At 43.3% G+C, this 26,284-nt stretch overlaps 1 protein-coding gene across 1 annotated transcript; it reads right to left on the bottom strand.

Annotated features, from left to right (window-relative positions):
• Nucleotides 1-266: 266 nt before the first annotated feature.
• On the bottom strand, nt 267-25,103 carry mst1 (macrophage stimulating 1). The gene is made up of 18 exons (XM_052077113.1): nt 24,748-25,103; nt 22,141-22,285; nt 21,216-21,331; nt 21,031-21,145; nt 20,715-20,851; nt 16,463-16,583; nt 16,273-16,391; nt 7,010-7,184; nt 6,371-6,501; nt 5,923-6,025; nt 5,451-5,587; nt 5,332-5,364; nt 4,132-4,246; nt 3,948-4,025; nt 1,413-1,559; nt 1,202-1,308; nt 689-828; nt 267-536 (listed from the first exon to the last, which is right to left on the bottom strand). Exons 1-18 carry the CDS (start codon nt 24,848-24,850, stop codon nt 375-377), a joined length of 2,184 nt encoding a protein of 727 aa, XP_051933073.1. The 5' UTR covers nt 24,851-25,103; the 3' UTR covers nt 267-374.
• Between the last annotated feature and the right edge of the window lie 1,181 nt (nt 25,104-26,284).

Here is a 26,284-nt window from a genome sequence, read left to right as displayed (position 1 = left end):
CAATTGAACACAAACATAAAATGTGGACACTGGCAACGATCTGCTGTAGGCAACAACTCATGCCCAGATGTTCACACGCAAACAAGTTGGGCCAACATCACCTTAACTGCTAATGTCAATTGGCCACACCCCTAAAATCTTACATTAAACACAATAATTTCACTGTAGAATGGGATAATGTCATTTCAAGTTATTTCAATAATGAAAACTAGTTTATATTATATTTGAGCTCTAATTTTAATCACGAAGCAAATTAAACTCACAAGTCAAGGTAACACTGTTTCTCATCATTTAATGTAATAAGCAGTCATAAAAAAACAAAAAACAGAAAACATTATAACATCAAATAATTAATATTTCCCTTCTACGATTCCCTAAGCGAAGCCCATGACCTTCTTGATCCAGTCCACGTAGACCGACACACGGATAAAGATGCTGGGTTGACCCGGGTGTCCGCAGCGACGCATGGGGATGATCACGCCCTCCAGGACCCAGCAGTCACGGTTCTGGCATGCCAGTGGGCCACCGTAGTCCCTCTGCAGGCATACGTACAGTGGATATGAAATTTCTACACGTCCACGGTCAAATAAGTGTCACACCTTTCCCTTTCACCATTATAACTAAACTATCAAAAAATGTAAAATCCAGACAGGGTAATGTGACACTTCTAATCCCAGTGGTCACCCACCTCGCAGGCTCCGACCCCTCCCTGGAAGGAGCTGGTGCACATCTCGTTCTCCCTGACCCGACCTCTGAAGTATTTGTTGCAGTCCTTATTGCTAAGAACTGGTATCTGGGCCACATTGAGGACTGTCTCATCTCCGGTCCCTTGAATGGAGAGCAAAGGAATGACTTGACAGAACCAGAAGCTGGACAGTTGTTAAACGACGCTGAAATTAGCAATAAACAATAATCTGCACACTAAACGCAGTCAAAAGCACAAGACTGATAGGACACAACTAGGTACACTTGCACAACTTTGGTGAGCTAGACTTGAAGGTCAACGTTTCAGAAACAGCTCATTGTGATTAAATTTGGGCACCAAGTTGTGTGCACGCAGGAATTCAGATTTATCGTATTTGACAAAAGTGAGGACACTCTTCGGACAATTGACACCGAAAAACTGCACAATTGGGCCACTCGTATTGCAAATCACCACTGTTATCGTCAATCTTATTTTTATAGTATTATTATGACTTGCCCTTGGTTTCACCCCATCCTGCTATCTCACAAACGGTCCCCTCAGCCACAATGTAGCGTTCAGGAGGCAGACATATCTGAGAGATGCGCTCGTTAAACTGGGCTGGGCTACAGACACACAGAGAAAATAGTGTCAGATGGAATGTGTGTGTGTGTGTGCGTGTGTGTGCGTGTGTGTGCGTGTGTGCGTGTGTGTGTAAGGATGTACACACGATTCCAGCTGCAGCATGACCAGCTGAGATTCGGAGGGTCCACAGACAATCTTGGTGAGAGGGATGGTCTGCACGCCCGGTTCGTCGTCCTGTGGGTCACGGAACAAGGTGCCCAGCATGGCTGAGTAGCCGGGTAGATCTACATAGCTGAACGCACACACAGCAGGGAGAGACAAGATTTGAGACTCTTATGGCGCATATGTGTGTGTACATATATATATATATATATTAGAGCTGTCAAACGATTAAAATATTTAATCTAATTAAAAATGCAACTGTCCTAATTAACTCAAATGAACAAAAAAATTAATCGTGATTACTCACACATTTTTTATTTATTCTGAATTTCCTTTTACATTTTTTGTCCTATTTTTTCCCCATTTTAATGCTCTCATCAACACGGAATCATGAATCAGTTTTCTATGTGCCAAATGCAAATATTTACTGAAATAACCATTTTGATTTTCAATTTTACATGAACATTTTTCACTTGGTTTAGTTATTCACACATAATCTCTCACACAATATTACTGTCCATCAATAACGGTGAAAAAAATATTTTGTCACACAACAGCTGCTTTAACAGCTTTTTTGGTGAAATCAAAACAGAGCAATATAACATTATAAAGTGCACATCTAAGGTACACTAGTACTCAGCCTAGAGTGGATTTAAACCATGGTTGCATACTTCATTTTTCTCAAGTTTGCTTTGAACACAGCAGTCTGTTTCTGTATGTTTGTTGAAGAATAACGAGAGACCGGACACCAGTGTTCATTATGTGTTGCTGTATTCGAAACTGCCGGCCTTACAAACAAGCACACGCACTTCCCCCGTGCTAGAGGGGCAAACCATTCTGAAAGGGGGGGGGTTTCACTCCCCCTAACACAGTCAGGCTATGTTGATTGTGTTGGTGCTTCTTGCGCGGAAGTCTCTCTACGGCAGTGGTCACCAACATGGTGCCCGCGGGCACCAGGTAGCCCGTGAAGACCACTTGAGTAGCCCGCCAGTGCCTGGACATTGTGATTTGCTAGTAGAAATTATGATTTAAAATGCAAACATTGGCAGTACTGTGAGACATTTCGAAACACGATCAAAGTCTGACAATTTAAATCATCAAGTATTAAATATTATTGAAGGTATTTTGGACAAATATGTTATTTCAGACGTGTATCAATTTGGTAGCCCTTCACACAATCGGTACACATGAAGTTGCTCTCACCCTCAAAAATGTTGGTGACACCTGCTCTACGGTTTTGTGTAGACCTCATTTCGAATGACAACACTTGGTTCGATGACAACACTGGAGACATTTTACTTTCGCTAGGTCGCTACCACTGTAGGGCACTGTCACTGTCAGACGAACACAGAGAAGCTCCACCCGCTCTATTTACATGGACACAGAACACTGTAACCTTCCACACAAAATAGTTCCAAACAAGTAACAATCGCGTCAGTGGCATACATCGTATACCTGTATGATACAGAGAGAGAGAGAAGAACATAACTTTGGTCTTGTCAGTGGAGCAATATGGCAACTTTTTAAAAGTAAACTTTCCATTCATAAACTCTTTATGTATCCGTTTTCGGTGTCTCGCACTGCCGTGGCTGGCAAAACAGACATGGGCGTGGACTTCTGCAGCGCGCTTGTTGTTTTGTTTCTGGTGTATTTATAGATCAACGTAACATCCGCTTGTGACGTGTGCCGCGTTAATCTCGCGAGAAAAAATTTAATCCCGTTAAAATTCATTTAAATTAATGCCAATAAAAACGCGCTAAACTGACAGCTCTAATATATATATATATATATATTATATATATATATATATATAGATAGATAGATAGATAGATAGATAGATAGATAGATAGATAGATAGATAGATAGATAGATAGATAGATAGATAGATAGATAGATAGATAGATAGATAGATAGATAGATAGATAGATAGATAGATAGATAGATAGATAGATAGATAGATAGATAGATAGATAGATAGATAGATAGATAGATATATTTAAATATATCTATATATAGATGTGTGTGTGTGTGTGTGCGTGTGTACAATTTGGCAACTTCTACATTTCTTAACTGATGCAAAGCATTCCAGTGTCAAAATTGTAGGCTCATTCAGAACATCTGTGCAATTATTTTTCACATTCCACAAATTTCAACTCTTCCCAAAAATCCATCTGAAAAACTCATTCAAAATGAATGCAGAAATATGACCTCAAATTCAACATCTCTCAACTGGTTTAAATCATTTGAACAACCCAAAAATTGTTCAGAATAATTATTTTGCCAGAGAAATCTGAAATTAATGCAGAATTATTATATTTTCAGTCATGGATTTATTTTTACTTCAGAGATTGACATTTTTTCAGATCAGCATTAGCTGTTCAACATTCATGTACCATATCTACAGAAATTGCTTGCTGTCTATTTGTTGTAGCTCTGGAATAAAGCTTACATTTGGTGCTTTTGTAACACATTTGATCAGTAGATGTGACATGGTTAGGTGACTAAAGCAAAGCATTACCAAGAGGAGAAACACTGCTTGGTGCTGATCACCCATCTCGCGTCTACCAGGGCACCTCCGCAAAAATGGTTTCCTTTCCTGCCGGGTAAGAGTGAATGTTCAAATGTGGCATGGCTGAATGTGTTTTATTGTTATAAAGGAAGCACTTTTTCACGCGCACGCGCACACGCACACACACACACACCTGTCTCTGAGGCTAACCGTCCACGGTGAGTTCCCAGGTATGCCGTTTATGATGCGTAACCTTGTACTCTGGAAGCGGTCCTCTCTTTTCCCACATTCGCTGAACTCAACTTTTTCTGTGTGGAGATAGACACAGTTGTAACATTTTTTTTCATGTGAACATTATTAATGTGTAATATTGTACTCTTTAAAGATACAGATTTTTGCAGGGGGGGGGGGTGTCACATTTTGCATCAATTAAAAGGCCAGTGTGCTTCTGATGTACCTGCCGTGGCCACCTCAGGGTAGTATAAGACAGTCAGACATATTTATTGTTCAATGAGGCTCGGCTAGTCTCAGCTCCTCGCTGAGGATAAATGACTCGAAGTCCTGTTATACTTTCTTTTTTGTTGCTACACCTTTTGTGTTCAAATATATGTTGCTAAAATGGTAAAATACTGTATGTAGTCAGTAAAAAGAGAATATATACTGAATATATATCACTGAATATGACTATATATACTAACACACATTCTGATTTGGGGAATATGACTGTATACAAGACATATAGAAAATGGCTGATTGATTTACAGTACCTATATATTATATTTCCCCGGGCCTGCGTGGGTTTTCTCCGGGTGCTCCGGTTTCCTCCCACATTCCAAAAACATGCATGGCAGGCTGATTGGACGCTCTAAATTGTCCCTTTGTGTGAGTGTGAGTGCGAATGGTTGTTCGTTTCTGTGTGCCCTGTGATTGGCTGGCAACCGATTCAGGGTGTCCCCCGCCTACTGCCCGAAGACAGCTGGGATAGGCTCCAGCACCCCCCGCGACCCTAATGAGGATCAAGCGGCTCGGAAGATGAATGAATGAATATATTATATTTCCATTATGTGGTAGCATTAGCACTCAGCTAGCGGACTAAACGCATATGTTGGGTGACGCGTGTTTTAAAAATACAAAGTGAAATTCTCCTAGTTTTAAGCTTACTTTGACAGTAGACGTCAACTGGCAGTGCCCTTAAACAGCTTGGGGCCTCTTTGCTGAAGATTTTTTCCATATTTACAAAAGTGTTGGTGAGTGAGGTGAGTTGCGTTCACTGTCATCATACGGCATTACATTTCTCATTTGTGTTTGCAAGTCAAAGCAAAACAATTTGCTGAATGGCAGCTGGTATCTCAAGGCACCACCTTATAATAAAGGTATGAATTCTGTAACATACCCACTGGCTCCGTGAGGGATACTTTCTCGCCAGCTGTTGAGAAGATAAAAATGTATTGCAGAAGCTCTGTCGTTTTTTTTAGATGTATAAACAAGAACAAAAAAAATACAGTGTAGTACCGCACTGCTTGATGGCACAGTAGTCAAACTCGGTTTTTGGGTCGATGGTGTAACACCAGGGACCGTGTTGGTCCCCATCTGGGTTACGACAGTAATTCTCCGTCAAATTGGCCTCGGGATGTGTCCTGGAGTTGATTCTGGAGAGTCAAATGTTGATCAATAGGTGATATCGAATGAGTCACCATTATGACAATAACCCCCCCACCCCCAAAAAATATTTGTGGAAACGGTAAGGCCAATTCCTTTAAATGATTGACAGATTTGGTGCCTGGTCCTGTTGCATCATTCAAATGATGGCCACTCAATGTCTGCACTCACTTTGACATTTTGACTGTTACCTGGAAAGCCTACATGGATACTCTTTTGAGGTTTTGATATCAAGTTTTCCAAGTTAATAGCAAAAATGAAAAGGAATTAGCCTATATGCATCTGAATGCTTTGCTGACACGCCTTGCAACTTCAATATTCATACTTGGTCAGGTGAGGCGTATTCACATTCCACTTTTGGCAGGTGATGCCCTTGCGAGTTTTGCGCACCGTGCCTCGGTAGTTTCTCCCATTTTCATGATAGCAATCTGAAAGGATTAAATCAGTGAAATTATTTTGAATACATATGGAAGGATGCACCCAAAGATACAAGAACGTACATATAGCGGTATAGTGTGTATTTCAAGATTTCTTGGGGGTAAAACTGTTTCCACACCCACTTTATAATTAATACAGATGCCATAATTAAATTTTGATCATTCTAAGAAGTATTCGATTTCTTTACCCAGAACTGCAAAGTTTTACAAACATCCCGCTGACTACAAGTTAATGGTCACAATGCATATGACAGCACTATTGTTGTTGTGGGGTTTTATCTCATTTTGCTACTTCTAATGCGCTTCCATTGTATCCTATTCTACTCTGTGCTGTACCTTCTGCGTCAATGTCATCTGCGCAGCGCTTGATCTGCAGGCACAGCGCCGTCCTCATCTCCGGCACGGACGTGAAACACCAGGGGGCTTCAGAGCCATCCGGGTTGCGGCAGTAGTTCTCCTCCAAGCCCCTAGGTGGCAGCAAGTCACCTTTTAAAAACATTCCTACATTTCAAGTATGTTGCTTCGCGCTAACCTGTTACCTTGATAGCCCTTCTAAGTATTCCGCCTCTGATTGGTTGTTTTTCCCTAGGAGCTGTAGTTGCGTGCATAGACAATTAGAGGCACAAATGAAGCCAGGAATGGATAGTATCTTACATATTTTTTGTGATGTTACCATCGGCAAAATTTAAATCTTTTTGTGAGTTATTTCCGAAAGTTGGGAAAGCTGTAGAAAACACATTGGCATAAAAGTAAAACCAATGCTAGCTTGCAGTTGTGACCATCTTCTTGCCTTATATGCATGATAGTGGCCAAAGTCCACAAAAAGTAAAATGTTGTCAAAAATGAATCAAGAAATATTCAAGTCAAACAGATATACTTGAAGAATATACTGACGCATATCTGAAGTATTTGGACTTATTTTTCTTCTCACCATTTCTGCCCTTCCTTCATCATGCTGTGAAAGTTGACACTCACTTGCATTCGTATGTGTTGGGGTAGAAGGGATGTTCGTGAGGGTACTGCGCATCCCAGCGCTGGCAGGGGATTCCCGACGTGGTCTCGTTGACTTTGCCCCGGTAGTCCTCTCCGCGGGCGCGGAAGCAGTGAGTGGTGAAACTGGACCGCTGACGCTTCTCCACACGTACCTCGGCTGAGGAGAAATCACAGGGTGGAGGAAGGTTCATTGGGAATATAATGGACAACTGACTTTTTAATGGCTTGCATGCAAACATTTGGGTCTTCGGAGTGTCCGTGCACCCATCAAATGTGAACTTATACAACGAGTAATATGGTTTATGGGGCTGTGAGTATTCAGAGATGTGCATGGAGCACGAGTGTAATTTGACAGTCTAGTGATGCAGTCCTGCGATTGACTGGCAACCGGTTCAGGGTGTCCCCCGCCTACTGCCCGAAGACGGCTGGGATAGGCTCCAGCAACCCCCGCGACCCCTGTGAGGATCAAGCGGGTCAGAAAATGGATGGATGGATGGAGTGATGAAGTGCTGCCTCTTTGAGAGAAAACACATGCTTTTGCTGTCTTTATGCATGCTCGCTCTCAACCTCCTGATTTCTGCAGGATATAATCTTTCTCGTCGCTAACACGCACACATGCACACACATATATACAAAAAGTTTTCAAACGAAATAAAGGCTTTACATTTTTTTGCTGCAAATGGTTGGAAAAAAAGCAAATAGAAATATTAGTTAAACTGAATGATAACAATGATAATAATAATAATAAACGTGTCATTCGAATTTATTTAACACTGAATGTAAATAAAAGCGGTTTTTATATTTGATAATATTCTGATTTTAAACAATAATGAATGACAAATTAAGTATGTAAACACGAATACCCAAATTTTTAAAAAAGTTAGTTTTAATAGTAATAATGAACAGGCTTTAGTACTTAAACAGTAATAACTACTGTTACTATTCCTAAAATAGTGAATTGATAAATGCAAAAATACATTTTAAAAATATCAGTTAACTTTAAAAATATGAATGAATGAAAAATGAGATGTACTTTCTCAAAAATTAGATGACAAGGAACAGATAAAACATTAAAAACAATGGAAATATTCCTACTACTAAGAATAATAAATACAAAAAATTACATTTTTAAAAATATTTTACCTGATATAAAAACAATAATCCCTATGACTACTATTATCATATATATATACATGTATATATATATAATGTATAAAAAATATATTATTATTATTATTATTATTATTATATACATAAAGTAAAATGGAGCTTTTGCACATTGTTCTTCCTGAATGTCAAAAATCAAAATGGGAGTTTGTGCCTCGGACTCTTTACGACATCACAAGAGGGCGCAATTGCTGCAACCTCCCACCACCCAACCAGAATGGTAAACAGTGATAATTCCAAAGTTGCACCTTGTTGCACAACTTCTGTTGCAAATTTGGGGAAAAGTCCATGTTGCGAAGACTCTCCAATCATCTGTAAATAAGTATTATACCAACATTCTGTTTGATGTTAAAGCTGTAGAAGCTACAACTTTTACAACACATTAGTACAGATGGTAGAAATACATTCACAGGCATATATTCCTCATCCTCAATGGAAAATGACTTCCTGAGTCACTTACAGGAGTAGTAGTACTAGTCAAAGAAAAGGAAGTGTATTCTCCTTTCTTTGCGTCAGTATGACTGTAGTTTTATACAACTTGCCAGGGGTCAAGGCGGGCACAAATCATGATGCACAAACTATATTAATGCTTTAAGTTATATTTAATTATGTTATGATTCAATATTTTAATAAGGGTGCAGTATTGAAGTGTGCAAACAAAACAAAACACAAAAGGGACTTAAACCAACTGGTGGCTTTTCAACTCTTATTTTGAGTTACAACCATGGTCAGGTCATTTTTGGGGAAGTTTTAGTTAACAGAAACTAACAAAATAAATGAAAATTTTAAAAAAATTGCATTTATGAAATAAAATAAAAAACAAAAGTCTTTTGAAAACAAACTAAAACTGTCTTTCACATGTAGAAAATGAACTAAAGTGAAATCAAATTTACCTATGCAGTAGTGAAAATGTCTTTTGTTTTCATCTCTTTCAATTAATTTCATAAAGGAGATTTCTGGGGGTTATATTTTCAACATCGCTTATCCTGAACAGGGTTGCCAGAAGGTGCTGGAACCTCTCCCAAATGACTTCAGACGGAAGGCAGACTACACCCTGAACTGGTCACCCGTCAGTTGCAGGGGACAACCAATCACACCCACATCCACACCATCACCGAGTGGGAATCGACACCACGCTGTCCGCATCCAAGTCCGACGAGTGTACCACTACACCATCAGCAACTTCATGGGGGTGAATTGAATTCTATTAATTTTGATATTAGCGTTTGGCCATACAGAAGAAAGTTTGAACAGTAATTTGGGAATTGCTTACTTTTTTACACAATACCTATTGGGATCTTATTATTATCTTTTTTTATTTTTCCATCTTCAAATACTCCATATATATAATTATATATAAATAAAATCCTCATCTCACCCCTCGGGTGGTGTCCGTCCCTCATTCAGCTCAGGTCCTCTACCAGAGGCCAGGAAGCTTGAGGGTTCTGCGCAGTATCCTTGCTGTTCCCAGCACTGCACATTTCTGGACTGAGATGTCCGATGTTGTTCCCGGGATCTGTTGCAACCACTCATCTAGTTTGGGGGTCACTGCCCCGAGTGCTCTGACCACCACAGGCACAACTGTCACCTTTACCTTCCAGGCTCTCTCCAGCTCCTCTCTGAGCCCTTGGTATTTCTCGAGTTTCTCATGTTCCTTCTTCCTGATGTTTCCATCACTTGGGACCGCTACATCCACTACAACGGCTTTCCTCTGCCCTTTATCTATGATCACGATATCTGGTTGGTTCGCCATTACCATCTTGTCAGTCTCGATCTGGAAGTCCCACAGGATCTTCGCTCTGTCATTCTCCACCACCTTCGGAGGTGTTTCCCATTTTGACCTTGGGGTTTCCAGTCCATACTCCGCACAGATGTTTCGGTAGACTATGGCAGCCACCTGGTTATGGCGTTCCATGTAGGCTTTCGCTGCCAGCATCTTACACCCTGCAGTTATGTGTTGGATCGTCTCAGGTGCCTCTTTGCACAACCTACACCTTGGGTCTTGTCTGGTGTGGTATATCTGGGCATCGATGGCTCTGGTGCTCAAGGCCTGCTCCTGAGCAGCCAGGATGAGTGCCTCTGTGCTGTCCTTCAGGCCAGCCCTCTCTAGCCACTGATAGGACTTCTTGAGATCAGCCACTTCAGTTATGGTCCGGTGGTACATCCCGTGTAGGGGCTTGGTCCCTCTTCCAGCGCCTTATCTTCTGTTCCCCATTGTCTGAGACATTCTCTGAGTACGTCATCCGATGGCGCCTTCTCCTTGATGTATTCATGGAGCTTGGATGTTTCATCCTGGACCGTGGCTCTCAAACTCACTAGTCCCCGGCCTCCTTCCTTTCGGCTTGCGTACAGTCTCAGGGTGCTGGATTTGGGATGGAACCATCCATGCATGGTTAGGAGCTTTCGGGTCTTAACGTCCGTGGTCTGAATCTCTTCCTTTGGCCACCTTATTATTCCTGCAGGGTATCTGATCACTGGCAGGGCATAGCCGTTTATTGCCCGGGTCTTATTCTTGCCATTGAGCTGGCTTCTTAGGACTTGCCTCACTCGCTGGAGGTATTTGGCCGTAGCCGCTTTCCTTGTTGCCAGTTCGAGGTTGCCATTTGCTTGTGGTATACCAAGGTACTTGTAGCTGTCCTCAATGTCTGCTATTGTTCCTTCAGGGAGTGAGACCCCTTCAGTGCGGACTACCTTTCCTCTCTTAGTCACCATCTGACTACATTTCTCAAGCCCGAATGACATTACGATGTCGCTGCTGTAGATCCTGGTTGTATGGATCTATGTCCCTTTCGCTCTTAGCATACAGCTTTATGTCATCCATGTAGAGGAGGTGACTGATTGTAGCTCCATTTCTGAGGCGGTATCCATAGCCTGTCTTGGTGATTACTTGGCTTAGGGGGTTCAGTCCTATGCAGAACAGCAGTGGGGAGAGTGCATCACCTTGGTAGATGCCAAATTTGATGGACACTTGGGTAAGTGGCTTGCCATTGGCTTCAAGTGTGGTTTTCCACATCCTCATCGAGTTCGCAACGAAGGCTCTTAGGGTCCTGTTCACCTTATACAACTCCAAGCATTCAGTGATCCATGTATGTGGCATCGAGTCATAGGCTTTCTTGTAATTAATCCAAGCTGTGCACAGGTTGGTACGTCGAGACCTGCAGTCTTGTGCGACTGTTCTGTCAACCAGGAGCTGATGTTTGGCTCCTCTGGTATCTCTACCAATGCCCTTCTGTGCTTTGTTCATGTATTGATCCATGTGTCCACTTATCTTAGCCGCAATGATGCCTGACATGAGCTTCCATGTTGTGGAGAGACAGGTTATTGGCCGATAGTTGGATGGGACTGCACCCTTTGAGGGATCCTTCATGATCAGGATGGTTCGCCCTTCGTTTAGCCATCCTGGGTGAGTCCCATCCCTCAGAAGCTGGTTCATTTGTGCTGCTAGGCGGTCATGGAGTGCTGTGAGTTTCCTTAGCCAGGAGGTGTGGACCATGTCCGGGCCTGGTGCTGTCCAGTTCTTCATATCTGAGACTCTTTCCTGTATGTCTGCCACTGTTATGGTAACTGGGTTCTGTTCAGGGAGGTTGCTGTGCTCCTCTCTCAGGGTCACCAGCCATTGTGCACTGCTGTTATGTGCAACCTCCTTCTCCCATATGCCTTTCCAGTACCTTTCAGTTTCCAGTCTTGGTGGGTCAGCTCTGTTGTTAGGACCCTGCCACTGAGCGTACACTTTCGCAGGTTGTGTTGCGAACAGCCTGTTTATTCGTCTGGCCTCATTCTCTTTCGTGCACCGCTTTAGGCGGCTGGACAAGGCCTTTGTTTGGCAGTTTCGAGTGCTTCAGGTATGGTCATATGGATGTACCTCTCGGGTATCGGCCTTTTCATCACACCTCTCTTGGCCTCCGTCAATTGACTCACATCTTTCCAAGTCGCCTTGATCTTAGCCTCCAACCGTCTTTTCCATGGTGGGTAACGTATCTCATGACTCCCATGGTTGGTCTTATAGCCAAGCATCTCAAGGATCACCGATTCTGAAGCGTATATCAGATCATTGGTTTCCGTGATCGTTACGGTCGGGATCGCCCTCAGTGCTGCATTCACACTTTCCATGAGACTTTCAGGTGGTACTTCACATAGCCGTTGTAATTGGTTTTTAGGTTGCCCAGCATTCATTCTCGCCATGATCTTAGATTTTCAAATCAGTTGCTGCCTCGCTCATGTATATATATATATATATATATATATATATATATATATATATATATATATATATATATATATATATATATATATATATATATATATATATATATATATATATATATATATAATTAAAAAAAAATCCTCATCTCACCCCTCGGGTGGTGTCCGTCCCTCATTCAGCTCGGGTCCTCTACCAGAGGCCAGGAAGCTTGAGGGTTCTGCGCAGTATCCTTGCTGTTCCCAGCACTGCACATTTCTGGACTGAGATGTCCGATGTTGTTCCCGGGATCTGTTGCAACCACTCATCTAGTTTGGGGGTCACTGCCCCGAGTGCTCCGACCACCACAGGCACGACTGTCACCTTTTTTACCTTCCAGGCTCTCTCCAGCTCCTCTCTGAGCCCTTGGTATTTCTCGAGTTTCTCATGTTCCTTCTTCCTGATGTTTCCATCACTTGGGACCGCTACATCCACTACAACGGCTTTCCTCTGCCCTTTATCTATGATCACGATATCTGGTTGGTTCGCCATTACCATCTTGTCAGTCTGGATCTGGAAGTCCCACAGGATCTTCGCTCTGTCATTCTCCACCACCTTCGGAGGTGTTTCCCATTTTGACCTTGGGGTTTCCAGTCCATACTCCGCACAGATGTTTCGGTAGACTATGCCAGCCACCTGGTTATGGCGTTCCATGTAGGCTTTCCCTGCCAGCATCTTACACCCTGCAGTTATGTGTTGGATCGTCTCAGGTGCCTCTTTGCACAACCTACACCTTGGGTCTTGTCTGGTGTGGTATATCTGGGCCTCAATGGCTCTGGTGCTCAAGGCCTGTTCCTGAGCAGCCAGGATGAGTGCCTCAGTGCTGTCCTTCAGGCCAGCCCTCTCTAGCCACTGATAGGACTTCTTGAGATCAGCCACTTCAGTTATGGTCCGGTGGTACATCCCGTGTAGGGGCTTGTCCTCCCATGATGGTCCCTCTTCCAGCGCCTCATCTTCTGTTCCCCATTGTTTGAGACATTCTCTGAGTACGTCATCCGTTGGAGCCTTCTCCTTGATGTATTCATGGAGCTTGGATGTTTCACCCTGGACAGTGGCTCTCACACTCACTAGTCCCCGGCCTCCTTCCTTTCGGCTTGCGTACAGTCTCAGGGTGCTGGATTTGGGATGGAACCCTCCATGCATGGTTAGGAGCTTTCGGGTGTTAACGTCCGTGGTCTGAATCTCTTCCTTTGGCCACCTTATTATTCCTGCAGGGTATCTGATCACTGGCAGAGCATAGCTGTTTATTGCCCGGGTCTTATTCTTGCCATTGAGCTGGCTTCTTAGGACTTGCCTCACTCGCTGGAGGTATTTGGCCGTAGCCGCTTTCCTTGTTGCCAGTTCGAGGTTGCCATTGACTTGTGGTATACCAAGGTACTTGTAGCTGTCCTCAATGTCTGCTATTGTTCCTTCTGGGAGTGAGACCCCTTCAGTGCGGACTACCTTTCCTCTCTGAGTCACCATCCGACTACATTTCTCAAGCCCGAATGACATCCCGATGTCGCTGCTGTAGATCCTGGTTGTGTGGATCAGGGAATCTATGTCCCTTTCGCTCTTAGCATACAGCTTTATGTCATCCATGTAGAGGAGGTGACTGATTGTAGCTCCATTTCTGAGGCGGTATCCATAGCCTGTCTTGGTGATTACTTGGCTTAGGGGGTTCAGTCCTATGCAGAACAGCAGTGGGGAGAGTGCATCACCTTGGTATATGCCACATTTGATGGACACTTGGGTAAGTGGCTTGCCATTGGCTTCAAGTGTGGTTTTCCACATCCTCATCGAGTTCGCAACGAAGTCTCTTAGGGTCCTGTTCACCTTATACAACTCCAAGCATTCGGTGATCCATGTATGTGGCATCGAGTCATAGGCTTTCTTGTAATCAATCCAAGCTGTGCACAGGTTGGTACGTCGGGACCTGCAGTCTTGTGCGACTGTTCTGTCAACCAGGAGTTGATGTTTGGCTCCTCTAGTATCTCTACCAATGCCCTTCTGTGCTTCGCTCATGTATTGATCCATGTGTCCACTTATCTTAGCCGCAATGATGCCTGACATAAGCTTAGAGACAGGTTATTGGCCGATAGTTGGATGGAACTGCACCCTTTGAGGGATCCTTCATGATCAGGATCGTTCGCCCTTCGTTTAGCCATTCTGGGTGAGTCCCATTCCTCAGCAGCTGGTTCATTTGTACTGCTAGGCGCTCATGGAGTGCTGTGAGTTTCTTTAGCCAGTAGGTGTGGACCATGTCCGGGCCTGGTGCTGTCCAGTTCTTCATATCTGAGACTCTTTCCTGTATGTCTGCCACTGTTATGGTAACTGGGTTCTGTTCAGGGAGGTTGCTGTGCTCAGGGTCACCAGCCATTGTGCACTGCTGTTATGTGCAACCTCCTTCTCCCATATGCCTTTCCAGTACCTTTCAGTTTCCAGTCTTGGTGGGTCGGCTCTGTTGTTAGGACCCTGCCACTGAGCGTACACTTTCGCAGGTTGTGTTGCGAACAGCCTGTTTATTCGTCTGGCCTCATTCTCTTTCGTGTACCGCTTTAGGGGACTGGACAAGGCTTGGAGCCTTTGTTTGGCAGTTTCGAGTGCTTCAGGTATGGTCATCTGGATGTACCTCTCGGGTATCGGCCTTTTCATCACACCTCTCTGGGCCTCCGTCAATTGACTCACATCTTTCCGGGCCGCCTTGATCTTAGCCTCCAACCGTCTTTTCCATGGTGGGTAACGTATCTCATGGCTTCCATGGTTGCTCTTATAGCCCAGAGTCTCCAGGATCACTGATGCTGAAGCGTATATCAGCTCATTGGTTTCTGTGATCGTTACGGTAGGGATCGCCCTCAGTGCTGCATTCACACTTTCTATGAGACTTTCAGATGGTAATTCACATAGCCGTTGTAATCGGTTTCTAGGTTGCCCAACTTTCATTCTCGCCATGATCTTAGCTTTCAGGTCAGTTGCTGCCTCGCTCAGCATTTCATTCATTGGGGCTGGCCACCCAATCTCAACATCTGCATTCATTGGGGCTTTCCTCCCAATCTCTTGTATGACCTCCTCCTCTGATCTGGCAGCCTGGGGCCCTTCGCCATGGAACCTGCGTTGTACCGCATCAATCTCAAGTTGTGACAGCAGTTGCCGTTTGTGGATGTTGGAACACTGAGCTACTAGTTGTTTCGTGGTCAACCGTGACTGTGGGTTTCGAAGTAACCATTTAGCCCACATTCTCTGCATGTAACCCCTCTGACTCGGGTTGCTTGAGTAGTAGCATTCCAACAGAGCCATGTTATCGCCTCTCGCCCATCTCCGCTTTGTTCCAGTAGCCCATTTTTCATCAAGGTGCTCTGGTTCCCCAGCACCTGACGCAGACCTTGTTTGGCCGGGCGACGTCTGAGCCGGCATGTCATTCGTTTTATTGTCTCTCATCATTGTATGAGGTAGGCATTAGCGTGAAGGATCTTGCCCAAGGACCCACACTGGATGGTGTTATGTGCTCATATTTGCCCCCAAGCGGGATTCGAACCACCGTCTCCCGTATGCCAAACCGATGCCTTACCAGCTGAGCTATCCAGCCGCTATATATATATATATATATATATATATATATATATATATATATATATATATATATATGGAGGTTTATTTTATTTTATATATATATATGGAGTATTAGTTTTATTATATATAAACTAATAGTAAAACTAATAATAAATATATATTTTTTTAAATAAAGTAATAATTAAATAAAATCCCCAAATATTCTAAGCACTGTACAAAATCCCATTTTGAGCACCGCATTCGAAAGGGCGGGGGCCGAACATTTTGTTACATGTCCGAGCGATCTTACTGCACTTGCTGATCTCGCAGCTCTCTCTCTCCACGTCGGGGTCAGTGGTGTAGCACCACGGCACGGGCGAGGCGTCAGGGTTACGGCAGTAGTTGTCGTCCAAACTCTTGTCGGGGTACCTGAAGGGAGGACACGTCACGTCGATATGCGGGTAATCGCTTGCCGTCAATGTCAACTGAGGGACGGGTACTTTTCGGGCTGGTAGATGTGCTGATGAGGGTACTGTTGGTCCCAACGTTGACACTCCCTGCCGCTCGCCGTGTGGTCCACCTGCCCTCTGTAGTCCTCGCCATTGCATGTGATGCACACCTCTGCACGCACCCACACGCACGCACACACACACACACACACACACACACACACACACAGACAGACAAACACACACTTCTTATTCTTTTTTTTTGTTGCAATTTTTGATTGATTACGATTCGGCTGACCAGTGAAATCGGCTAATATTGGCTCTTTTAAAATCGCTGATTTTTTGCTGCAACTTTGAAATCAGAGGTAATACATTCTGATGGTTGCATCCATCCATAATCTGAGCCGCTTACCCTTGCCTAAATCCTAAATACAGTTAAAAATTGTTTTAAAAAAAATTACTTGTGCGCGGGCAGTGTGGGATCGGTTTCCACTCAGTGACAGTGTAGATGTGCGTGTGAACGCTTCTTCCTGTGACTGACTGGTGCCAAGTTCAGGGGGTAGTCTGCCTTCTGCTTGAAGTCAGCTAGGATAGGCTCCAGCACCCCCCAACCCCCACGCCAGGACCCTATTCAGGATAAGAGGTGTTGAAAATGGAAGGATGGATATTCTAGCTCATTTACTGCTTTAGCAGGGCAGAACGGTGATGGACTGGTTAGCACGTCCGCCTCACATTGCAGAGGTGCAGGTTTCAATTTTGGTTCCGGCCTTCCTGTGTGGAGTTTGCATGTTATCCCCGTGCCTGTGCGGGTTTTCTCTAAGTACTCCGGTTTCCTCCCACATTCCAAAAACATGCATGGCAGATTAATGGAACACTCTAAATTGTCCCTAGGTTTGAGTGTCAGTGCGAATGGTTGTTCCTTCTCTGTGTGCCCTGCGATTGGCTGGCAACCAGTTCAGTGTGTCCCCTGCCTACTGCTCGAGGACAGCTGGGATGGACACCAGCACACTCATGACCCTTGTGACGATAAGCAGAGAAGAAAATTGATGGATACTGTTTTAGTCTGCTATTGTATTTATTTTATGTATGTTTAATAATGATGATAATAATGTTTCTGTTATCACATATCTTATGCAGTAGTGTTTGTTTTAGTTATTTTTTAGTTTTTATGTTTCAGTGCTTCCTCGCTGGACCGGTGGGAGCGGTGGGAGCATTGATGATGGAAGTCATAGTGGGCTCTGGCTTCATGCTCACAAAACAAAATGACATTTTAATTTATCAAGTGAACCATACCTTTGGTGCCAGTGTTTATTTTATAACAGAAAAGAATGTGAATATTACCATACTTAAATTAGGTTCGGTGCCTTTTGCTCCCAGGAACAAAAATGAGTCTGGTGCTATGCACGTGCTCCTAAAACAAAACATATTACAGTCTATACCATGGGTTGGCAGCCCTAAATGTTGAAAGAGCCATATAGGACAAAAAAAAATCTGTCTGGAGCCGCAAAAAATAAAAGCCTTCTATAAAACTTACAATGAAGGAAACACATGCTGTATGTACTGTATGTAGGAGACTGGACTGTCTCAGAATTGTTGATGTTATTCATTCCTTTGTTGTGTGTTCACAAACGCCCCCATAGAATTTATTTTGTCATTTCCTCGCTTGATTTTTTTGTTTTGGTGTCTTAGTGGTCTGAGTGTCATTGAGGTGACCATTAATTTCCGTTTTTCTGAGCCTGTCTTTGAACGCCTCTCGAGTCAAACAGAATAGTGATGGGAATTCCGGCTCCTTTTAGAGAGCCGGCTCTTTTGGCACGGCTCCCTAAAAAGAGCCGGCTCTTTCGGCTCCCAAATAGCGCCTCAGTTTTTTTTTTGTTGCTTAAATTAATTTAATACCAAAAATAACGTACTGTTATGTGTAAAATGAAGTACTAATGCAAAAAATAGACATTATATAAAATATTTATTATTTATATGGCTTTATTTATATCCTTCTGAACATACTCAACATGGAGTGCTACAAAAATAAAAACAAAGTACAAAGACCCATCTCAAAACAAGGTCGTCAAAAAGTTCCAATCTCTGAATGTGTATATTTATAAGCTTTTAACTAATTACAGTAAAACAACATAAGTAAGCTTTGAATACCACACAACAAATTATAAATTAAAATTTGTAAAACAAAAAGTAGATTTTTTTTCACTAACTAGCTCTCTCGTCTCCTCGTCTGTCTTGTTCGCGTGCTGCTCAGTGTGCTGCTGTGTGTCTCTTCTCTAACCCCTCCCCCTTCTCTAAACTGCAGCGTGTGTGTGTGTGTGTGTGTGTGTGTGTGTGTCTAACCCTCCCCTTCCGGCTCCCAATGAGGAGCCGTCTCCCAATGAGGTGGGGGTCGGCTCCCATCGTTCACTTCAAAGAGCTCGTTCGCGAACGACACATCACTAAAACAGAAGACAGAAGTCACGGAGTCGGACGCAGACGTGTCTTGTGTTTGTCGAGACTGTTAAAAGCATAAATAAAGTGTATGTTTAAAAAAACAACAACACCACAGCTCTTCTTTTTCGGAGCTGCAACATGTTCATTCATTCATTCATTCATCTTCCGAGCCGCTTGATCCTCACTAATGTCGCGGGGGGGGTGCTGGAGCCTATCCCAGCTGTCTTCGGGCAGTAGGCGGGGGACACCCTGAATCGGTTGCCAGCCAATCGCAGGGCACACAGAAACGAACAACCATTCGCACTCACACTCACACCTAGGGACAATTTGGAATGTTCAATCAGCCTGCCACGCATGTTTTTGGAATGTGGGAGGAAACCGGAGCACCCGGAGAAAACCCACGCAGGCCCGGGGAGAACATGCAAACTCGACACAGGGAGGCCGGAGGTGGAATCAAACCCGGTACCTCTGCACTGTGAAGCCGACGTGCTAACCACTGGACTACCGGGCCGCCCGCTGCAACATGTAACTATATCTATTTGAACTACTGTATATTAGCCTACTATATAAATCAGCATGTATTGTATTGTATTGTACTATCAAAATATTTTCCATTTTCAAACATTTTTTATAAAGCTCCAGGGAGCCACTAGATGTCGCTAAAAAGCAGCGTGTTGCTGACCCTCGCTCTATACCCCTCTTCCTCAACTGGCGGACCGCGATCCACGACCGGACCGCCGACGTCCTCTGTCCGGACCGCGACCTCCTCTGTCCGGACCCTCGCCAAATTGTATAAAATAATAAATTATAAAGTGATTTTTACTTTATACATTTTCTATTTTTGGACTATAATCTGCGCATTACCGCGATCGCTTGTTAAAATTATCCGTTGTATTATTTGCGTGCACGAACAGATGTATTGCAGAGGACGCAGCAGCGCGACTGTGTGTATAAGGTTTGACGAACTGGAGACGGGGGCATGTCGGCGATAACGATGCGCTGATTGGCTCCTCGGAACTTAACGTGTGCCCATACATCAGCGTCACGCATTCAAAATGGATGATTTTGTCAGGAAACAGACGCATGCGCGACGCCAAAGTGTGTTCACAGCTTCAACACAGGAGAGCCACACACAGACAATTAGACAAGACAAATCGCGGGACGTTTCGATTGTGTGCAGTTTTGCTCCCGTCTACCGGGGGATCTTTGCAGCTGTTTAACAGCAGAACACCGCAACATGTTAAATGAACATCCCAATGGCGTCCTCAAATAATATTTGCATGCCTCAGACATTGCATTCACCTTTAGTGGAAGAACAGCACTGCACATTCCTGTGCTCCCTTGTGTCAGTATTTAAAATGGTTCTTAAATCCTCTTCTGATATATTTTTCAATGATTTTAGAGGGGATGTGAAAGGGGGAATTGTACAAATGAAAATAATTTTTGTTTTCATTTTTAGTATTTATTTTGGTAAAATGAATATTTTGTTTTGCCTTTGTTAAATTATGGGAAAAAGACAACTACTGTTTAACAAAGTTAAAGTAAAAAATGTCTTATTTCCCTAAAAGGGCTATTTCTATTATTAAGCAGGCACGACTTAACAAAATAAAAGAGTTCCTCTGCCTCAACACAATACCTCTCATTATTTGCTGTGTACTGGCAAAGTGAATAATTGTTATTTTCGTGCACCCCATTATTGGTTGGTTGTGAGGAGTGTTGATTTGTATAAGCTTGGCTTGACCATACTAAATGGGCATATAGCCCTGCTCCCCATGACCACCGTGCATGGGACCGGACCTTGGTCTTTAAAAAAAAAAAGTGGACCGACAGCATTTCTAGTTGAGGACCACTGCTCTATACATTACCTTACCGTCTTTGCATTGAGGGATGCTGCAACTCTCGTACCGCCGCTCGGGGTCAGTGGTGTAGCACCACGGCCCAATGCGATCCCCATCTGGATTCCTACAGTAGTTCAGCTCCAAGCCGTTGCTTGGCGAAGGAGTCCACCTGAACACATTACAATTCCACCTCTGAGAACAACGGTGAGCAAACGCGTTTTTGTCATTTTGTAGGAAAGTGTTTTTACTGACACCCATGGGCTACCACTAAATGTTCCATGTGAAAGTGGTCTTGGGTAAATATTTGTCAAATCCATTAATCTCAACTCAACTGAATTTTATACTCACCTGTGATCGTGAGGGAACTTGGACCACCACTGCTGGCAGGTGAGCCCGCTTCGGGTAGTAAACACCTTCCCCCGGTAGTCTTCGCCTTTACCAACGATGCACTTGCGAACGTAGACTGCGTATCAAATACACAAGAACTGTCGGGACCATGTGGGTTTAGGCAACGTCACATGTCTCCTTCTTACCTTTCTTCTCATAAAGGTCGCAGTTGACGTTACGCTTCACCTCCGCGTTGCTGCCATCACCCACCCAGCGCAGGTGTTTGCACGTGGCCGTCGGCCGCGTCTCATAGTTGAACGCTCTGGTGGACACATCGACACTAAAGGCTTACATTCATTCATTTTGTGTGTGTATGTATATAAATCGATCAGAGATATTACACAAACATTGGGCATACTGGTGACCTAAGCAAGAGATAAGGTATTTCTGTCATCAACTGCTGTTGATGACAGAAACATTGTGAGAGCTGTGAAAAAACACTCAACAGTCAGCGACATCACTGCAAACGTTCACAAGGGAGGGGTGAAGGGATCACGATCCACTGTTCGAAGAAGACTTCGGGAGAAGAAGTATACAGACCATACCACAAGGTACAAACCACTTATCAGAAAAAAATTAATAAAGATCAGAAGGCTATATTGGATTTTGGAAATCCAGATATGAGCCATGACAGTTTTGGAACAACATTTTATGGACTGATGAGACCAAGATTAACCACGAACAAAGTGCTTGAGCAACACAAGTATGGAAAAAAAAAAAGATCTCTTTCAGGTCCAAAGCGTTACAAGATCAACTGTAAAGCATGGTGGAGCTAATGTCCAGACTTGGGCTTGGCTGAGTGCTTCTGGAACCGGCTCACAAGTCTTTATTGATAATTGAACTCATCATGGGAGTAGCAGAATGAAACCTGAAGTCTACAAAGCCATTTTGTCTATCAACACACCCAAATTAATCAGAGAAGCATCATCGTGTAACACGACAATGACCCAAAACACATTGGCAACATGACGTAAACTTCAAAAACACACACGCACACACACAGAATTTGAATCGAGTTCATCACCACCTCACAGCATATTTTTTATGTACATCATATACAGTACAGTGTACCTGCAGTCCAATGAGAGCGAACAGTGAGCGGCACACTCCTCCACATTTAGGACCAACAACATGACAACATGGGCAGAGTTCCAAGAAGTGGGGACCAGCTCTCGGCCCTCCGAGCGCTGGAAGTCATTCAGGGGACTGCGATAACCTAAGTTGAAATGTATCAGACAACAGAGCAGAACATTGTAAGCTTTATGCAGCAGGATTGATTTTGACCAAAATCATTTCTGTCACAGTTAATATGCGGGAATTGTTGAAGTACTTCGACACAAATTATGATTTATGTTAAAATATCTTTATTATTGTTATTCATTTATGATGCACTGTTTTGGAAAAACACAACCCACGACCAGTAAAGCACAGTATTATTTCAAATTGACTTGCATTTCCTGAACAGGAAAATCGGTTGCAGTGGTTGGAGTTATTCATTCATTCATTTTCCGATCCGCTTGACCTCACAAGGGTCGCGGGGGGTGCTGGAGCCTATCCCAGCTCTCTTCGGGCAGTAGGTGGGGGACACCCTGAAATTGTTGCCAGCCAATCGCAGAGCACACAAAGACCAACAAACATTCGCACTCACGCTCATATCTAGGGACAATTTACAGTGTTCAATCAGCCTGTTTTTGGAATGTGGGAAGAAACTAGAGTATACGCAGAAAACCCACGCAGGCCCAGGGAAAACATGCAAACTCCACACAGGCAGGCCGGACCTGGAATTGAACCTCTGCACTGTGAGTTCGATGCCCTAACGACTGGCCCACCGGGCCGCCCGTGTTTGGAGTTATGCGTGATTAATTTCTTTTAAATGATGATCTAAACCAGGGGTGCCCAAACTTTTTGGATTGAAGATCTACTTTTCGATCAACTAACCTCCCGGGATCTACCCTTACCGGCGCGCGCATGCGCACGCACACACACACACACACACACACACACACACACACACACACACACACACACACCCACACACACACACACACACACGCACACACACACACACACACGCCATGATGAGAAACAGCCTGAAACAGAGGCATGCCACACACTTTAGCAGCCTGTTAACTATCGTAGCTCACACGTACCGTTAAAGTGCTTCCCTGGGCCCTCCTAGATTCCTATTCTTTGCTCGTGCCCTCAGTGAATTGTACAAGAAGCAAACTCTGAATGAGAATCATAACGATAAAAGATTTAGCGCAACAGCTCTGATCACAAGCTGCAATTGCAAACTGCTGAGCGCTAACAACTTCCGGTGATGTAATCACGCGCCACCGTAAATTTAAGATTTACCTGCTTTATATTATTTTTTTAAAAAATGAGTGAAAATGAAACTGATAAGATGATTAGGTGGCAGTGTATATTAACACAAAAAATATATTACTAACATGTACAAAGACACACAAATGGTTGTTTGTTATTTTTCTTCTCGACACTCCTCGGATCTATTTGGGACCTGTCTTAGATCTACCGGTAGATCAGGATCTACCTAATGGGCACCCCTGATCTAAACTAACGCACATGATTATTTCTTGGTTTGGCTTGCAACACATCATTACATTGTGCCGTTTGTTTTTGTATCCCGCCTACTGCTTATAGACAGCTGGGATAGGCTTCAGCAGGACCGCGACCCTTGTGAGGATAAGCGGTTCAGATAATGGATGGATGGATATGTATATAATACTTACAAAGCAATAATACAGAATTGTTGATTTAAACGATTTGATAATGAAATACAAACTAAAGAGGCAAAATCAGTTTTAAAAATCGCTCATGATAGTTCAAAATGGTCAAATAATCCACATTCAAGCACTTCACATAGACGCTCTCTTCATGAAAGGTAATATAATTCAATTGTTAAAATCTGTGCACTATTCATATTTTATTGTTGTTGATTTTTAGTTACTACTTACTAACGTCTACAGATTATATTACCATACCTGTCAACTCAGACGGTTTAGCCATAGTTCATACGGATTTTGTGGTGAATCTTAAGTACATGGCCGTATCGCACAAATTATACGGATTATGAAAATTTCCGTTTTTTTTTCAAACAACTCCAAATGATTTGGAGTTGTTGAAAAAGGTAACACAGGAATACAACTCTGAACACAGTAATGCCACGAAGTAGAATGATGATTAGACATTAACCAGACATTGTATTATGGAGATCTACAATAAATATCATTGACAATTTCGTGTTTTTTTTCTGCCGTTATTTTGACATATACAATGCTTTAGTATGTTATAAGGATTTTTTGCTCTTCATAAGGATTTGTTTTGGTATTTTATACAGGTTGGCGCTCCGAAAAGTTGACAGGTATGTATTACACGATGCATAGCGTGCGTACACTTGAAGTGGAGTATAAAGCAGTGCGTGGTACCCCTGCACACGCGCGGACTCGCACACACAGCCACACAAGCAAGCACAGACGCACACGCGACCTTTGGACGCCAGACTATTTAGATGACGACTGTTTATATTTTTAAGTAGTTTCCACGGGTGAAATAATTATTGATTTGAAATAATATTTATGTCCACGGCATATTTATCATGCCAATATGAATGTAAACACACCAAAGCTCTTAGTTGATTAAAAAAGTAGAAAAACTCACCAGTGACCAGGCCTGATGACAGAAAAAAACACAGCATCAGCAGTGGCAGCATCGCTGTTATAAAAAGATTCGAGAACGGTTGTAACACGTCAAGACGTCTCATTCAGATGCTATTTCGTTTGCTTAAAACGCGAGCCGTGCCATCACGAGGAAGACGTAAAACGGAGCAGAATAGACGACTCTTTCAAGGGAGAAGATTCCAGAACATGAAATGCTGGACACTGAGTCCTATTCAAACAAAGGGGCCTTCGTACAAACAAAATCACTGAGGATCAATAAGCTTCACTAATCATTAATCAAGAGTGGCTTCTTCGCTCACACGTGCTGCGATTCTGTCAGTGGACGCTAGAGGGCAACAAAGGCATTTGAAGAGACCTTTATTTTCGGTCGCTCTCGTTTCTTTTTAGTCCGGCAAAGGAAGCGGAAACTTAGGTAAATATTGAAGTATATCGTGAACGTCATTCATTCATTCATCTTCCGAGCCAGGTGAGAAAAATGTCGAGGGTTTTCTTTAAAAAAGGACTTTGACAGCACTTTTAAACTTCTAGTGGTTGTGAAAACAGTAGAGGCTGACACACTTTTGGGGGGCGGTAAATACAACACAATACATGCTTATTTATATAACGCTTTCACAAATGAGGCATTAACTGAACATTTTGTGTGAGTGCTTCAGGGCAGGGTGGCAACTTGTTCTTTGACCTACTTGTGCAAACGGCAAGTTGCTGATGGGAAATGCTATGACATTCATCTGCCTTCTTGTTCGCTTATACTGTAGTTTCTTTATTTTCCAGACTTTTTTTGTGACGAGGAAAAACTCTTATCTGGCTGACAATCAGCCTTCGTTGGAGCTGTCACTGCGTTGTGGCGTGTCTGAAAAACAACTGACCAGGTCGGGAAAATGCAACCGTTTGTGCGTCATTTTTTCAGGCTCATTGAAATTGTTATCCTTCTAGTGTGCATGCCTTGGCCACTAGGGAGCAGAATAATACCATCCATGCATAATATGTACCTGTATTGCCAAGAAGAGTTTCATAACTGACTCAGTAAACTGCACTGCTATTAGTTGTTTTGTTGTCTTGCAGCAGATAAATACTTACCTGAGTATAACTAAATTGTCTGCCTTCACTTGTTGCTACGCGTTTACCCTAGTGGTTTGGTCAAATACACAACAGGCAATTATCCAAATTTGATCTTTAAACAGAATTTAATTCTTTGTTTTATGCTGACGTTTCAACTGGAAACGAAAAAAAACCCAGCATGAAGTAAGCACCTGGCCTCTTTTTGAATTATTCACCACATACTGCTTGGAGTGAAGGTCGTTTCGTTATAAGTAAATGTAGCACACAGGAGGTAAATTGTGACCACATTTCAGCCTGGGAATTTAGTTGGACAGAGGCGGACACAGACCGTAAGCGATTCGGCAATGGAGGGAGGGGCAAGTGGGTGGACGCGGCCGACGTGCACCAAAAAGTACAGTATTCATCAACGTGGTGCAGACTGTGGCCGACGTGCAGCGATAATTGGGTGAGGAGGGTCA

This window comes from Hippocampus zosterae, chromosome 9 (genome assembly GCF_025434085.1).
Source record: "Hippocampus zosterae strain Florida chromosome 9, ASM2543408v3, whole genome shotgun sequence".
Taxonomy (NCBI): Eukaryota; Metazoa; Chordata; class Actinopteri; order Syngnathiformes; family Syngnathidae; genus Hippocampus; species Hippocampus zosterae.
This window is presented reverse-complemented; position numbering and strand designations above follow the sequence as displayed.

Bases quoted from the DNA above. Each gene is read 5' to 3' on its own strand.
- mst1 (XM_052077113.1), bottom strand. From the start codon at position 24,850: ATGAGACGTCTTGACGTGTTACAACCGTTCTCGAATCTTTTTATAACA. The intron at 20,852-21,030 runs GTGAGTATAAAA...TAATGTGTTCAG, and splicing joins AAGTTCCCTCACGATCACAG to GTGGACTCCTTCGCCAAGCA. The intron at 1,560-3,947 runs GTAATGCTTTGC...GTGTGCGTTCAG, and splicing joins AAGCAGTGTTTCTCCTCTTG to CTATGTAGATCTACCCGGCT.